Raw genomic sequence first — 16,428 nt, forward strand, 5'->3', positions numbered from 1 at the left:
CATCAGATGCACTATGGGAAATCCATCCCACAAATCTGTGCGATTTCAATATGGACGATTTCGTGAATGGATGTTTCATGTAAAATTTTGACATTTTAGCCATATTTTTGTAAGTAATATGTATTCTGTGTGCCATAAGCGTGATGTTATGAATGAGCAAGTATTTGATTCATATGCATGGGGTATGGTTTAAGCGATTTAGGCCCAGATATCGGTGTAAATATCACTGTAAAAATAAAATAAATTCGCGATATTCATCAATGTTTACAGTTGCCGAATTTGGCAGGTTTGTTGTCAACAACTTATAAACAATGGTAGTCCGAATAATCAGACCCAGAACAAAATATTAATTTCTGACATGATCGTGTACTGGGTCTGAACTGTTTCCATATGAAATCTTGATGGCAAATTGGACAATAGAAGCACATGGTTCTACGTGACAGCTTTTTAATCCCTATTCAGGTTACGTGAATCACGCTATTGTGGACCATCCTTCTGATACTTGAGTGTTTGGACAAGCGGAACGGTTTTTTGTCTACCTCTCTGTTTGTAAACAAACCAGGAGGTCGAAATCGTCCTCCTCGCCGAATACGAAAGTCAGCGTAATAGTACGGCACTAAAACAATGGCAATGTATATAATGTTATTCAGATTTCCTTTTACAAATTAAGCGTACTGCTAGCCGTCCAGGGCGTATTATTTTGCACAAGGTCCAATGCACACGCTTGACGTCGCGCACGTATGTACGCGATGGTTAACGCTAGACGTTCGCCTTTCGTATCTCTTTCCTTGTTGGAAAGGTATAACGTTGAGGAGATAGGAACATGTACCGTCATCCGGGACCTACTCTGCCATGTTTGGCTGAGTAACGGTACATGAACACGGTCTTTTGTGCCTATGTAAATTAGTCATTGTGTAAAGCTGTGTTTATACCCATGGGTTGCTCATCATCAGACTGAATCCTTGTCGTAATAACTGCACAAGTTATGTGTGCAATTTTAGAGGGTGTCAATAATAGCCTACGTCGCTACGAGGCTACGTGTCGCTTTTGAAAAACAGCGAATCATGCGCATGCTCAGCAGGCAAATATGACGGCGATTTAGTACACTGATCATGCGTGCGATTCAGGTTTCTGCAAAAGCGATTAAAGTATAAATGCATCTTTAGAAATGACCGGCGATTGTGTGTTCTCAAGTGGGTTTTATCATGTTAATTAGTGACCTGACACACATTTGTATTGGTTCGATCAAGCATTGAAATGATTTCATTTTTTGTACTGGATCGTTCAAGCATTCCCAACAATTTTTTCAATGTAAGTGCCTCTGGCCCTAGTGGAAGTAAAAACGGATACTATGGCCAGAGTTCTAGGGCTAGTTAACGCTGCAAAGGAACCTTCCTTGCTGTCATGTAAATTAAATAAATTTGGAAAAAACTATAAATATCCACATAGCAAGAACCTGAATTAACCCACCCGATAATTTATTGTTTTTCCATATTTATCCTGTCACATGTATGTTGGTTGGGATTATACGTTTTCAATATTACATTCGCATTTATGGACAGTATACTCTGCTGCAGTCAACGCTTTTTAATGCGTGCTGGTTCGAAATTCTGAAAATTCATAAAAGTTTTTGGGTGGAATGGTATAAAGCGTGGGATTAAAATAAAAAGCGTGGGGCTAATTGTTTCAACTTACAGTATATATTCAGGGCTGTCAACTCTCACGCATTGGCTGTGAGTCTCACGCATTGGGTCACTTTATCACGGTCTCACGCCAAGGTAGTATAATCTCACGCCTAGATAGTAAATCTCACGCAAACAGCTGGAAAATGAGCAAATTCTCACGCATCTTCATGAATAATTTGTTGCTCCTACCCCCGCTTTTCACATAATCATGGTACAAAATGAACATTGGAGTCGGCAAATCCCGGTACGCCCCTGTCTCACGCCAAGCAATTCCAAAAAGTTGACAGCCCTGTATATTTATTGAATGATATTTAACAATCGTATTCATAATTCCAAGAAAAATCGCTAAACCTCCAAAACTCATACACGTGATATGCAAATATCCGATTTTTCCATGACGTGTTACGATGTGTGGTAGTTTATTCTTTACATCGATCGTACATGAGTGACATCATTTATCATGCATAATTGATTGAGCGAAGAAGAGTAGGATATAGTCGCTGAACACAGCGCACATCAAGATGAGAATCGGTTCATGACAAGAACAACATTTGGATGCCAAAAAAAAATCTGATTTTTTTAAAGAAATCAAAAAAATCAACAACCCTGCTAGTGCTTACCATTGTACTCAATGGGGGAAATCACAAAACATGGCATAAAATAAATTCAGGCTCAGAAATTCGGCGAGAATCCGAGAATCCATTCTCGCAAAGATTCTCGGCAACAGTCAAAACTGCAAGAATCTAAATGGATTCTCGTAAATATTTCAGTTTATCATACCAAGTTATATGGTGAGAATCCATGGAATCTTGCAAAATTCCACTGGGAGAATTCAAAACAATTCTCACACTTGGTTGCAAATTTCTGACCCTGAAATTTAACTTTGTGTATCTATACACAAATGTATCTATACACAAAAGAGTAGATCTCTTGGCTAATTTGGTAAGATTTGTGCTGCTTTTAGAATGGCAATTCGGGGTTTGATTTATAACTAACCGGCAACAAGCAATCTTGAGCAGACGACTCATCTTTTCGGGGAGCAGGGCGCTCTATCCTTTTCTACCTCGATGTATATCTTTCTTACAACTTTATACAAGTTTTGTATTTCTTTTATTGTCACAAAGTGTTCCGGTAGTACATTTTGGTGCTGTTGGTTTCCATTCTCACAATGATTTGTTGTTTCATTTTCGTCACAGAAATTTCAGACAGGGTACCACTTTCCCGGAGGTCTTACCCATTGATCATGTAAATAAACTGTGAAGAAAACAGAGCATGCAGCAAGCAAAAGGAGAGAACCAGCATAAAAGATGGTAAGTACATGGTATTGTCAGGGTTTGGTTCCTTCCTATTCAAGTGTGTTGTTTAGATCTTGGGATATAGATTTCAAACGAAAAATTCCAATTTCTTACTGTTTTTGCATATATAGCAGCTCATCAAAAATTGAGAAAATGCCTGCCAAGCCCATTTTTCTTTTGTTTTGTATTGTTTTCTAAAGTTAAATATCCCCTGTAGGCAAACTTCCACATTTTTTTTTTGGTTTCTAATCAAGCCATTTTTGTCAAAGTTGGTCCTTGCTTGGTATGTCGGACCGTTACGTAATTACGACGATAGAGAAAAATAACGAAATACATAAAGAATTATTGTATCAGTCATATTTGGTAAGGGCTAATACCCATCCATTTTCCTTAAAACCCCTAAATTGACATTAAAATATCTGACAAAAGAAAAATGGACTTGGCTGCGATTTCCCCAATTTTTGAAGAGCCACTACACAAAAAATGTAAGTTTGTGCTAATTTGGTAGCTCATATACATTCATTTGCATAAATGTACCGTATTCTTTTACATTTTATTATTATTATTTTCTTTTTTCGGAATTGGAATTTGTTTGTTTTTGTGGAATTTTTGTTTCCCCAGCTCCAAGTGAAATTGACCCTGTTAAAATGATGTGTGTCAAGGTGGAGGGCATTGGGGACGACTCTTTGCGTCGAGAAACGAGCAATCCAAGAACCGCAAAATTCTAATTCAATTTCATTCTCTTTTCATTTTATTCATGTGCAGACTGCTAGCTTAGAGGCTGCTTTGGAAAAAGCAGAGGTAGGTTTCTTTTCTTCTTTTTTACACAAAACCCTCAAATATTACTGACATAGTGCAAGTATAGGCATTTATCAGAAATTATGTGTAGAGGTTATTCAGGTTAATCTGTTTAGGATTAAAATTTAACGAAAGATATTATTTTTGAGTGAGATTGATTAGAGGAAGTCTTCGATCTCAATTACAGTGATTAACTGCTAATTAGTCAAGGCAATAAACGAAAGAGATAACAGACCGCGTACAAGCAGTCAAAGTTTCAGTATCACCCGATGAGGGCCGATTGTTCCATGAAATGTGACAGGCAAAGCAGCACTTACCGCGTATACCGTGTCTTGAGGTAAACGTAAAGACACGCAAAACTCTATATCGTGTATATGCGAAGGCACACAACGCTAGCGTGATTGTTAGACATGGCACAATCGAACAATCGGCTCTCATAAATATGTGAGAATTCACAGCATACAATGCATGGGGACTTTGCCTATTGATACATACTCTGTATTACTCTGTGGTCATGGCTACATTAATGAAATATTAAACACCTGTTGCGTGTATAAGTTTTTCATATATTCACAGCATAAGTTTGGGTTATGTGTGTCAAAATTGTTTGTGATGGAAGGGGGGATGGAGTAAATGACAATTTGGAATTGGTATATGTTGTGACACTGCTCTTGATATTATTACTGCTTTCAGCATTTGCTTGATATTGCTCAGCACAGACCACCCAAAGCAAGGCATCCAACTTCAAGTAAATGGTAAGTTAAAGAGAATTTATGTGAACATTTTAAGGTATATGATTGGGGCTATATATATATAAATGAAAACAATATGATTTTGTTTGTAAGTAAGCAAAGTGAAGTAACACAGTTCAGGGAACTATTTCCCAAGCTACCTTCACAAGAGGAAACTACAATGGATTACTCATCATAAAAAGGTGAAATAAGGCTCTAAAGATGACAGCGCTAGTGTTCTACCAATGAATAACTTCTCATTCCTAGAGATAGACTCAAATAATGTTAGACTGTAAAATTTGGTTAGTCAATCCCTTTGATCCTTTAAAAAAGTCTGAAATAAGATAAAAATAATGATTGGTTCTTATAATAATGTTAAATTCCATTACAGGAAACCATTACAACATAGCTTATATGACTTGTATGTGGAGGAATCAGCTAAAGATCAGGAAGAAAAGGTAAGAATTGACTTTAATGGACTTGGAAACTAGTTACTATAAATATTAGTGTGCATTCATTTGGGTTATACATGGTTGATCCACAGTGGTACAGGGCAATAGTTGGTAGTATAATGCCTGAAAATATTCTTGTCATTTGTTTGGAAGATAAAAAACGGATTGTTTTTGAGCTGTGGCGGCACCAGGAATTTTTTGGGGGAATGGGGGTAAAGTGAATTTCATTGGGCCAAAATCAGCCAATTTTGCACAAAATTAAGTGCAAATGTTCGTAATTTTGGGTTTTAACTGGTGGTGGGGGCAAGATATATTAGGTGGTTCCTTTGTTCATGACTGAATTTTATTAGGTGGTTCCTTTGTTCATGACTGAATTTTATTAGGTGGTTCCTTTGTTCATGACTGAATTTCTTTTACTGAACTTAAAAAGCAATGTTTATCCTCTTGTCAAGGACACTGCACATTTAGCAAATGACATGTCTGATAGTGAATATATACTGATAGTGAATTTGTGATTGAATTTGTTTTACAGAACTTAAAAAGCAGTGTTCATCTTCTGGACAAGTACATTACTCGTGAGAAACTAACATGTCTGATAGTGAATCTATACCCCGGTAATCAGGGCTATTCTCTCATGTTGAGAGGCAAGAACAATGCAGGTAAGCTTATCATCATTATTGATGACACAGGCTAGCTTGATGAGACAGGCTAGCTTGATGACACAGGCTAGCTTGACAAGAAGTATTTCAGTTAGGGATTCAATCATGTTACATGTGCCGGATGCGAGTTGTTAAACGGTGATGAACAACTGTGGAACATGATTGAATCCCTTTCTTTTAACATCGAAATCAAGCTACAGATCATCTTATTCACATGATTATTTCATGAGGAATGGCAGTCAAGAAGATCTGCGGTTTCTCTGTTGATATCAGCATTCAGCAATAAAATTACAGAATAAAACAGTAATATTTAGCCGCTACCTCCAACTGAATTCAACATGTAAACACAAGTTCCAAGCATGACAAATTTTGTGTGTAACGGGAAAAGTGTGGATTCATTACCGATTAACAAAGTTTGGCTTCAGTACAAAGATAAAGGAAAAGTTGTTGAAACTATAATTAAAGAACTGTAAAGAATTATGTCACAGATAATATCAAGTTGATTGAACTTGTTCAAGTTTAATTTTATGAGAACTAAGCAGTAGCTCTAAATTGTGCATGCTTCATGGTTGCTTTAGGTTCTATGAGTAGATTTGGGAAATCATGTTTTATAATCTGGTGTACTTCATATATCGTATCATTGACTCAATCATGTGATCATTTGAGCACATTATGTATTGTATTCTTTATTTGCAGACACTGAAACATTACGGTTACCTTATGAGGTATGTTAAAGTAACTTTTGTAAGTTAGTCAATATATAAAAAGAAATGATTTGTGTGGGAAATATTGCATTATATATATTGCTATATAGCATTCATGAGGGATTTTTAGGAAACAGTATGGACATTATTTCAGGTTAAATGTCCAGTATCAAAAAATAGTAGTAGTAGAAAGTAAGCTTAATAAAGTCAATTGGATGGGTGCTTTAATTCTTAATTCAGCATTTCTTTATCTTGGTCAGTGTATTAACATCTTCACTCTTATTTAAGTGAAGAAATGATGAAGTTAACAGATATACACAGAAAATAACAGATATATAATTTTGTTCAAAACTTTACCGTGGAATTTACTATAATCTTGCAGGTAATGAGGCTAGCGACGGAATTATACACTTCATTAAATTATGTCATTTGAATGGTAATAAATTACTGTGAATTATCTATTATATTGCAGGAATCAGAAATGCTGGAATTTCTGGATGCAGAAGAGGTAATACACACTTGTTATTGTTTTCTTTTGTACATGAACACTACCTTCGTTTCTGACGCATTTATGCCCCAACAGAAAAATTCCACTCCTTGCCCACTGTGCATAAATGCACCAATGGCACAAGCCCATATGGCAGCCATCTTGAATATATGCAAGTTAGCCTTATAAACATATGCCTTATAAACAGTTTGTTATTCACCTTTCCAGCACTCAAAAATGGCCGCCCAGTACCATGGTGACCATTTTGGATGGATGGGCAGAGAAGAAAATATTCCCATTTATGGGTTGTGCACAGGCAGTGCTAAGTGTCAATAGACTCTTATTGTTGTTCAAATCTTCTATATTAAAACTTATGAATGAATTTGGGTTGCTCTAATCTTGCATATTATTGAACCTATGCTTGAATTTTGTATATAAACAATAGAAATAGAGCAGAAAATGTACCAGAATATTCTTCCTGGTCCAATTCTATAAAATAAAAAAGCTAAAGATTTTGACCTGATTTGATGCCTCATCCCCCACTTTACTCTCATGATTTTACGTTAGAGGATAGCTCATATTGTCATTGCTTTTCATAATTCTAGGCATTATATATTTTTTGATCAGATGGTATGAACAAAAAATGGTTGTGGGGTGATGAGAAAAATATGAGTGCACCTCTTATGCTCAATCTCAATTTATACCACCCAAAGAGCATCATGTTCTGTAATATGGGCTACTATAATACACAATGTTTGTAGCTGTACATGTACACAAGTAAACTCTAAACTTGAAAAATGTATAATAGTGATAGGCTTCCATGTAAGGTATAAAACATATTGTGATAAAATACGGTCAAAGGGTATTTCCTTCATGTAAGTATACTCAAGAGTTAGCCTAGTATCAAGACGGATTATACAGCTTACGGAATCAAGCTGTCTAATCCTTCAATGAAGTCTTGGCTAATAAAATTGTGTGTATGCTTACATGTGGGATAGACCAAGATGTAATGTTTACAGATATTTTTCAACATTGTTATTATTTATATTGTTTTATTACCCAGCTTCCCCCCATCTTAGTTGACTTGTTAGAGAAATCTCAAGCTCCCATCTTTCATAATGGTTGTGTAGTAGCTGAAGTGAGAGATTACAGGCAGTCAGCAAATGGACAGACTCACTCAACACACCATGTGTTGCTTAGACCAACACCACAGGTGAGGTGTTAGAAAATGCAAATTCACCCTCCTCCTCCCCTCCCCCCGAAATGAATTATTTGAATTAATTTGGCCCAACATATACATCTTTTGTGTATATCTTCTATAAGTTGGAAGATGTAAAGTTATTAAACTGAGCAAATATTTTCAAAATAAGAAATCCAAGATAGCATACCAGAAACACTTCTTAACTTGTACATATCTATGCAATAAATTACTGCATGTGAATGACTGAGACTTAGCCGACAAAAGAAAATTGTGTGTTAGAACCTAGATTGTAGAAGTGTATGTTTAATTAAGTTACTGAAGTTTGTCCAGTTGCCAAACACAGTTTTCCTGGTTTAGGTTTGTTTGGTGAAGTTTTATGATAAGTTTACTAGTCAACATCATGGGGTAATTTGAGATACAGATTGTCAAACGTCACACAGAGGTCAAATTTAAAATTGCTCACCTCTGCTCATAAGAATTCCTCCGGTTTCATCTTACATGTTGCCAGAAGATATAATGAATGTTTTTCACAATAGATGTTAACATTTTCTCATTAATTGAACATTTCCTGCCTGTTCTCTTTCAGACCTTGATGTGTGATTTGAATGCCTTGACAAGTGATGGCAACAGGTGGTCTACTGTAAGTACATCGATTGGGAACATTATTAACAAACTTGAAGATCATTTACAAATTAATAGATTCTTTGAGGTGTGCGAGTGTGTTTATTTAAGCCCAGACCCTTCAAGGCCTGGACCATGAAAGTACAAAATATAACCACCTTTCCAGGACCAAACTTCTTTGAGGAACCATCTTTATGGCTTAAAATATAATAACAGTGTTGTAAAGAATGAGATATGTGTGTTTAATAATTTGTGTAGTATTTCATTGGCTATCTATTGAAATCAAAATGTAACATACATGTTGTTTACAATCTATGCTGGTATGTTACACATTGGCACTTCAACAGTGTTCAAACCATCCCAAGAGCACAGGTACAAAAGAAATCATGGCAAAAATTTGAACAGTAACCTTCACTGTAACTTTCTGTGGCTATCATCGCTTTTCCGTCACACAGTGGAGTATATAGCTTTGGCACAAGTTACAAAAGGTATATTTGACACCTTGCCATAAGAATGGTTGCCATGTATGACAATACAACTCCCTCACATCCATGGCACACTGTACATGATTGCAAAGCAGTCAAATTTCATGGCTGAAATTGCATCAGCCAGTAGGCTGCCACCTTACAGTAACTCCCTGTTTCATTGGTCCAGGAGAAGTGGAAAGGTACAGAAAACTAACCAAGATATTAATCAGTGCATTAACTGCATGCAGATAGCCATGATCTATTATAAAATATCACTAATTATACATGTAGTTGCCATAGCCACTGCTTCACAAACCCTGCTTCTCTTTGTAAATTACAGGATGATAAATTGCAACTTGAAAGCCAGCTTCTTCTTGCCACACAGGAGCCTTTGTGTCTTGATCCGTCCCCGTCTGTGTCTTGTATTGGTAATGCTGTACAGCAAGACAGACACAGACTCAATAACAGACCATTGAAAAAGTAAGTTGATACAAGGGTATTGAAAATGCGCTTTTAATTTGAACCTGTATATTGTTGTCATTCTCTCCCGATATTACATCAGAATTTTGACTTGTATTTCAAGCCATAACAGGGTTTTTTGCTTATTGGAAATCCCCCGTCTTGATTTAGTTTTTATATGAAATCAAATGATCAAAGGTGAGTTTGCATACATTCCATAGTTAGCCTGCCCTGGATATGACATGAGATCGATTTTACTAACATGTTATATAGTCCTTCAACCCATCAAAAGTACAAATTAATTGTAACTTCAACATAAAAGTCCTATGGAAAAGTTACTGTGGGACTGCTTTGGGACTTATGATGGATTTATGACTAACTAAACGATGCATTTTAGCTCTTTGTGAAAGTGACCTCAGATCCTTAGCACACTCCATAGATTGGGTGGAGCTACTTGACCCAGAAATACTTTGGATTATGGATTGTAAATTAAATCACATTGGCAATGCTGTTGTACAGTTTTTCTATTTAAAAAAATCTTTCTATATCCTGATCATTTTGTACTGTTTATTGTGTTCATTAGATGCATGAAGAGGTGCTCTCAAGTAGCCAGAAACAAGCGTGCTCTGCTCAAATCTTTGCCGGCTCCAACTGGATTGAAACTGCATGACTTCCTTGCAAAGAGAGGAAAAGACAGGGGACCACCTGTATCAGTTAATCTTAAAGTTGGAAAGCCTGTAAGTGCGGTAAATATCTTATATCTTCTTAATTCGGTAGATCGTCGTGTTTTCAACTTTAACAAGAGAAAAGTCACATTTCTCTTCCTCTTTTTACATTGTAAAATGTGCTGAGAAAGCAACCATGAGGCCAAGAGAAAACCCCAAGATGTTTGTCCTCCACCACATTATCTGGAGTAGAGTTGGTCGGTCGGAATTGAAAATTATTTGTATTATTTTATTGTTATTAGATCATTGCCAAAAACTGCACGATTTACTTACAACAAAACTCAATTATAATCAAAAACAGAATTTAAAAGACTAGTTTGCATGTGACTTTACTGTCAATCAAACTCGCCACGACCCTTTTTTGTTTTTCATACTCAAATTTTGGTTTATTTGTCTTATTTTATACAGTGTATTGACATGTGGAAGCAAAGGGAGAACGACCTCACTATGCCTGAAAATGTCCTGGTAAGTAGACATAATATTATAGTGGATAAAGAGATCAGACTTACTGAGTCTGCTCAGAATAGCCCATGTGTAACACTGAGGTAAATTCATCATATTGGATAGCAAGGCATCAGGACCAAAATAATAAAAAATCTAAAAATTTATTGGGAAAATTGAACGATAATGCATCCTTGGACAGGAAAAAACCTCCGAAATGAATCCTTGGACAGGAAAAAAACCTCCGAAATGAATTTTCAGTTTTACACATGTTGCAAATAGGGACCAGGAACAACATTGCCAAATTTGACAGTATTTTTGTTTTGCAAGAACATAAAACACACTTTTAATACATTTTGGAAAAATATTTTGTTAACTCATAAATAACATGATGTTTGAATGTTTTGTGGCAAATTTTCAAAAATGTATTTGGAACGTTATTAAAACATTTTATACTCGTAATATAACCCGACAATAAAACGTTTTCTGTAAAATGTTTTGTGTTTGCTGAGGGTGTGGTTTTCAAATGAAATAGACCAACCCACTTTAGATGATAACTCTGATGATGAAATAATAATGATATCGATGTTTTCAACATGATAGAACAGTGTCACTTGTTTGATGTAATGCATTGATAACATCCTACTCATTTCTTTCTTTCTGTTATAGGCTGAACAGTTTGCAACAATCAATGACAGACCTCGACAAAAAGACAACTCACTGGTAAGATACTTGTTAAATATTTGTGTCTACGTTGTCACAGGACATGGAAGCAAACTCAATGCTTTTGCTACCTCCTGCTGCAGGATTATGCTAAATATTAAACAGAGAGATTGACCAACACTGATCCACTTATCCACTGTGTAAGGGAGAGTTGCGTTTTAGACCCGATAGAGCTGCCCGGGACGAACCGAGCTCAGATACCCGATGAAATTCAAAGACCTGGAGTAGAAGTTATTAGCAATTATAACAACAGCATCGAGTACCGGCAATTTACAAGATCGATTCTCACGGTGGGCAGTCGTGACGCTCATCTCAATTATCTGGTTTATGAATGTGACCTTTTCATTCTTCAGTGATTCCAGGGGACGATGATGTAAAGAACACGGCCCGATTATGTATTCGTCTAGCTTGATTGTCCGACCCGCAAAAACCTGCGGGTCTAATTCGCAATAGTCCCTAAGGAATCGCCAACTGAGATTTCTGGGGCACATGCTTCGTCTTGCAGAGGAGGAGCCTTCTAGAAGATATGCTCTGTACATACAACTCATGGCAAAAGAAAACCAGGACATCCACACACCTTTTATATAACCTACATTCAATGTGTGCTAGCCCAGGTAGTCATACTTACTACTTGCCAAAGATTGCTGTACATGGAGAAATTTTGTGGTCGCCTGCTCCGCAGCCGAACGATGATGATGATGATGTGTACATTTTCATTTTCCTTTTTTTAGAATTACCATGGCTTCTTCTCGTGTATGAAATAGGTTAATAAATTCGCCTTACTTGTTGCTCGAGAAAGTGTACAAAATAATGCACTTGTACTGAGATGTTCCTGCGTCTAATGCACTCCTTCCTACGGGGCTTGTGCATTAGACGCATCAACATATCTGTATGCGTGTATTATTTTGTACAATTTCACTCTCAACAAGTAAGGTGCATTCATGAAAACCTATAATTAGAATTAACTAGTAGCCATATTTTTACAATTATACAGATAACCATTGAAGAAGTGATGCTTGATATGGAGCGTAGCAATGGCAAGACCTCACATGCAAAAATCTCAATTCGTCAAAGGCAGTTAGACCAAAGTTACCAGGGAGAATTATACTATGACAGAGACTACAGGATACAGGGCACACCAAAACTTGGTGCTACCTGTAGGTGAGTTCAAAAGCATGGGTAGAAAGTCTACAGCCGTGCGTCTGCTTTTTTAAGATCACAAATGATAAACATGGTCAATTATTGCATGGTTTTGACAGGGGTTCATACACTTATGGATGTAACTTTTCTGTAAATTGCCTTAAATTCGGATCTAGAATTGGATGATGATGTTTCAGCATAAAAAGAACAAAAAAAAAAAAAGGGGGGTGATACCCCATCAATGTTCAATGCTACCAGCAAGTGTTAGATACATTTGTAGGATATGAATCTGTTACATATCGGATACACTGTTTCTTTAACCAAGTCAATATCATTTATGTATTTTTACCAATAAAATGTATTAAAATGAATTGAATACCTGAGTGGAAGAAGGGCCCAACTCCATCAAAACTGTTTTTGAGATATTACGAAAAAACTTAATATTTGGAAAAGTTTTATAGACAGATTGTTTTCATCTTCAGGGGACCTTTAATACAGGAACATACAATATTACATACATTCAAAATTGTATATGATGTATCCATGGCAACGGTACAGGCCTTAATACGAGCTGGAGTTGGGCCCTTCTTCCACTAATATACTGCAAGTGCCAGTTCTGTTATAAATAGCCACAGAAATTTGATTATCATTCATTAATTGCACAAGTAGAAGCATGTAATATATTAGCAAGAAAGTTTATTGTAGTGAAAAGCAGATTTCATGGATAAACAAAATTCCTCTTTAACCCAATATTTGTGGAAGAATGGCCCAGCTACATGGAGTTGGGCCTTTCTTCCATAAAAACCATGATTAAATGTACATGGAAGACCATTTAGATAAAATGCTGGGTCAAACTCATTTTTGTAGAAAAATGGAGTTGGGCTGTTCTTCCACTTAGGTATTCAATTGATTCTGTTTGTAAAATATTTCTTTCTATAAGATTTTTAATATACTAAAGTATTTTTTTTAAATTGTTTGGTCATTATTTTTTACTGTATTCTAGACGGAAATTAAAACAGAATTGTGTTTTTAATTTTGTTTATAACCAGATTCTTCTTAGGAAGTTGGCAAGGAGCTCAACGCTACAAGAAACAGTTCATTGACCTCTTCACGGAAGAAGGCCGCAGACCTGTCAAAATCACCCGCGTTGTTCCTGGTCAACCACCACAAATGCTGCAGCACATCCCAATGCAGGCATCTGCGTCGTCTTCATCATCTTCATCATCATCAACAGCAGCAAAAGCACAAGCACTCCAGAGACAGCAGCAGCAGCAGCGACTTAAGCAGCAGCAGCAGTTACAACAACAGCAGCAGTTGCAGCAGCAGCAACAACAACAGCAGTTACAGCAGCAACAACAGTTGCAGCAGCAACAACAGCAGCAGCAACAGCAGCAGCAATTACAACTGCAACAACAACAGCAGCAACAATTGCAGCAGCAATTACAGCAGCAGCAACAACAGCAGCAGCAGTTGCAACAGCAGCAATTGCAACAACAGCAGCAGCCAGTTACTACTCCAATACATGTTGGTGCTTCACTTCAACAAAATAACAGCAATAACCAAATTACAAATAATCTACATATAAAGGTAAGTGATTTTGTCATATGCAGTAGTTGTGCTTGCAACTCATACTTTTCTATGACACCTGCAAAGTAGATCAGGTATGACTCTTGCTTTTCTAGGGTTTCTGAAGCCTGTTTTACAAGCACTTATGATCAATCTTACAATCCCCCCATACAATCACCCCACCCCCCAAATGTTGACGCCTGTATGGCATCACATGATCCTGGTCTGATCTCCATTCCTTTTTATGTTATAAACAGAGCACAAGTTCGGACAAGTGCCAAACTTCTCTGGTAGCAAGTACAATATCATCACCTTTTGTAGAATACCCCCCTGTCTGTCTGTCTGTCTGTGTGTCGGGGTGTCTGTCTGTCTGGCTGGCTGTCTGTCTCTCATTCTGTCTCTCATTTCATATGTTTTTCACAGTTCTTTCTTCTAGTAGTGTTAACAACTTAAGTTAATTTATCTAGTTATTTGTTTATTTCTGTTACAGCAAGAGCAAGATCAACTGGATGTGAAACCACAACAGATGAAACTCTCTTTAAATTTGAATGGTGCTGCTGGCAGCATTAGTTCCAATACATTAAATAGTCCAATCACTCAGGCTACAATACAAGGTATGTGACATCACAGCTGATTTTAAAACTCAATGGTGGCGTAGTGTTTGTGCTCAAATATTAAGAAAAATAAAGCCCAGGGAAAGGTGTTGGTTCAGTGCATGAGATCCTTAGGCTCATTGTAATGGGTTCTATTTTCCCCCATGTGCATAATTTTTCCTAGGTGGGGAGAAATATTATTTGTCATATCTCAATAACTGCAATACATATGGAAATATCAATGTGACCAGTGACGTCCTTAACTCTTTGCCCTATAAGATCAATGTATGACCCTGCAGAAATAATTGTATTATTTAAGCAAAATAACCAAAACTAGAACCGGAAAAATATGACCTGAAGGCGCCGACTTGCCATAGGGTCAGTCCATGTCAAAACAGACTGAGTGTACACCCACCCTCTTGGATTATGCTCTCCTTTGGCTCAGGGGTACCTTTCATGGACCCCTAGGTGAGGTCTGAAAAAATTCAAATTCAATTTCGTTTCGAATGGCGGGCCATCTAAGTTTGGCGACCTTGACCAAAATTGGGAATTTAAGGTGTCCAAATGACAAAGCGCTCTCTTTGAGAGGCATTTTCTTCTTAATTAAATCAGTTGTGACCTTCTTTTTGAATGTGGTCACTCACTGGCTGTGTCTGAAATGCCTAATGCCAAAAAGATTGATTTGAATTTCGTTGGGATTTCAGAGGGGTCAAAATCAGCACTTCATACTGTTCAATCAAATTATCTTTGATTTTGAAGGACCCATGATAATGCCACAGTGCACTTATAGGTCCTAATTATGTTCAGAATGGATTAACCATGTGCCAATGTCTATGAGCAATTCAAAAAAGAGAAATTTCTAGACCCCCTACAGAATTTTAGGCCCCCTAAAGTGGTTCAGCCACAAATGGCGCTTAAAATCGGCAAATTTTGACACCTAATAACTTTAGGTGTACACCAGATATGAATTTCTAGAGGGTGGGTGTACACTCAATCTGTTTCGACATGGACTGACCCCATAATGATTTGTGAAAAACAACAGATTGTTGAACATATTCCAAACTCTGTACTTCTTCTGTAGTCAAATATGTCCATTGACAGCTATATCATATTTAATTTCATCACAGGTTCTGTGCTGACATCACAGCCAATGAACCTAAGCCTTACCCAACAGCAATTACAGCAACCGCAGGTTCAACATCAACAGCAGCCGATTGCACCGCAACCTCAGCAGTTAACACCACAACAAGTGCAGCAAGCTGCAACAGCATTAATACCTCAGATGAACACCAATACTCGGTTGATAACAAGACAACCACCGCCTGCATATCTTAACTTATCAAGGTAGGTGTACAAGGCATTACAGGGATACACAGAATTAAAGTAGTACAGCTCCAAGTGGTACAGTAGGATGAGCTCCTAATTGAAAATCTTGAGCACTGAATCGCTCCCCATCATTTTTCGCTCTGTCAAGTTACTATAACCCAGTCATTGTACACAAGAAAGAGCTACATATATCAGTTTAATATAGTTTTGTAAGACCAAACTAAATGTAATGCCATGGAACATGTATATACCTTGTACCTTTAATTAGTAGGTTTTTAGCGGGTTCGCCGTCGGACAAGTTTAGAACTGTCAAGCTTTCGTCAGGAGTAGCTCTGACTTCTTCAGGACAAAGTAC

General features: G+C 37.1%; 1 protein-coding gene across 2 annotated transcripts in view; it reads left to right on the forward strand.

Moving 5' to 3' along the window:
- Positions 1 to 37: 37 nt before the first annotated feature.
- LOC140161124 (uncharacterized) overlaps positions 38 to 16,428 on the forward strand; it is a 29,778-nt gene continuing 13,387 nt past the window's right edge. Inside the window, exons 1-18 of one of the 2 annotated variants that reach the window (XM_072184533.1) lie at positions 38 to 109; positions 2,882 to 2,995; positions 3,746 to 3,781; positions 4,472 to 4,533; positions 4,901 to 4,967; positions 5,494 to 5,620; positions 6,317 to 6,345; positions 6,797 to 6,832; positions 7,875 to 8,024; positions 8,599 to 8,652; positions 9,441 to 9,580; positions 10,143 to 10,305; positions 10,693 to 10,749; positions 11,395 to 11,448; positions 12,443 to 12,609; positions 13,638 to 14,175; positions 14,645 to 14,768; positions 15,875 to 16,091. In XM_072184533.1, coding sequence (XP_072040634.1) covers positions 2,993 to 2,995; positions 3,746 to 3,781; positions 4,472 to 4,533; positions 4,901 to 4,967; positions 5,494 to 5,620; positions 6,317 to 6,345; positions 6,797 to 6,832; positions 7,875 to 8,024; positions 8,599 to 8,652; positions 9,441 to 9,580; positions 10,143 to 10,305; positions 10,693 to 10,749; positions 11,395 to 11,448; positions 12,443 to 12,609; positions 13,638 to 14,175; positions 14,645 to 14,768; positions 15,875 to 16,091 — 2,024 coding nt within the window. In that variant the 5' untranslated portion in view covers positions 38 to 109; positions 2,882 to 2,992. The remainder of the gene's footprint in view (positions 110 to 2,881; positions 2,996 to 3,745; positions 3,782 to 4,471; positions 4,534 to 4,900; positions 4,968 to 5,493; positions 5,621 to 6,316; positions 6,346 to 6,796; positions 6,833 to 7,874; positions 8,025 to 8,598; positions 8,653 to 9,440; positions 9,581 to 10,142; positions 10,306 to 10,692; positions 10,750 to 11,394; positions 11,449 to 12,442; positions 12,610 to 13,637; positions 14,176 to 14,644; positions 14,769 to 15,874; positions 16,092 to 16,428) is intronic. The other variant, XM_072184534.1, reaches the window with a different exon arrangement.

Source organism: Amphiura filiformis, chromosome 9 (genome assembly GCF_039555335.1).
Source record: "Amphiura filiformis chromosome 9, Afil_fr2py, whole genome shotgun sequence".
Taxonomy (NCBI): domain Eukaryota; kingdom Metazoa; phylum Echinodermata; class Ophiuroidea; order Amphilepidida; family Amphiuridae; genus Amphiura; species Amphiura filiformis.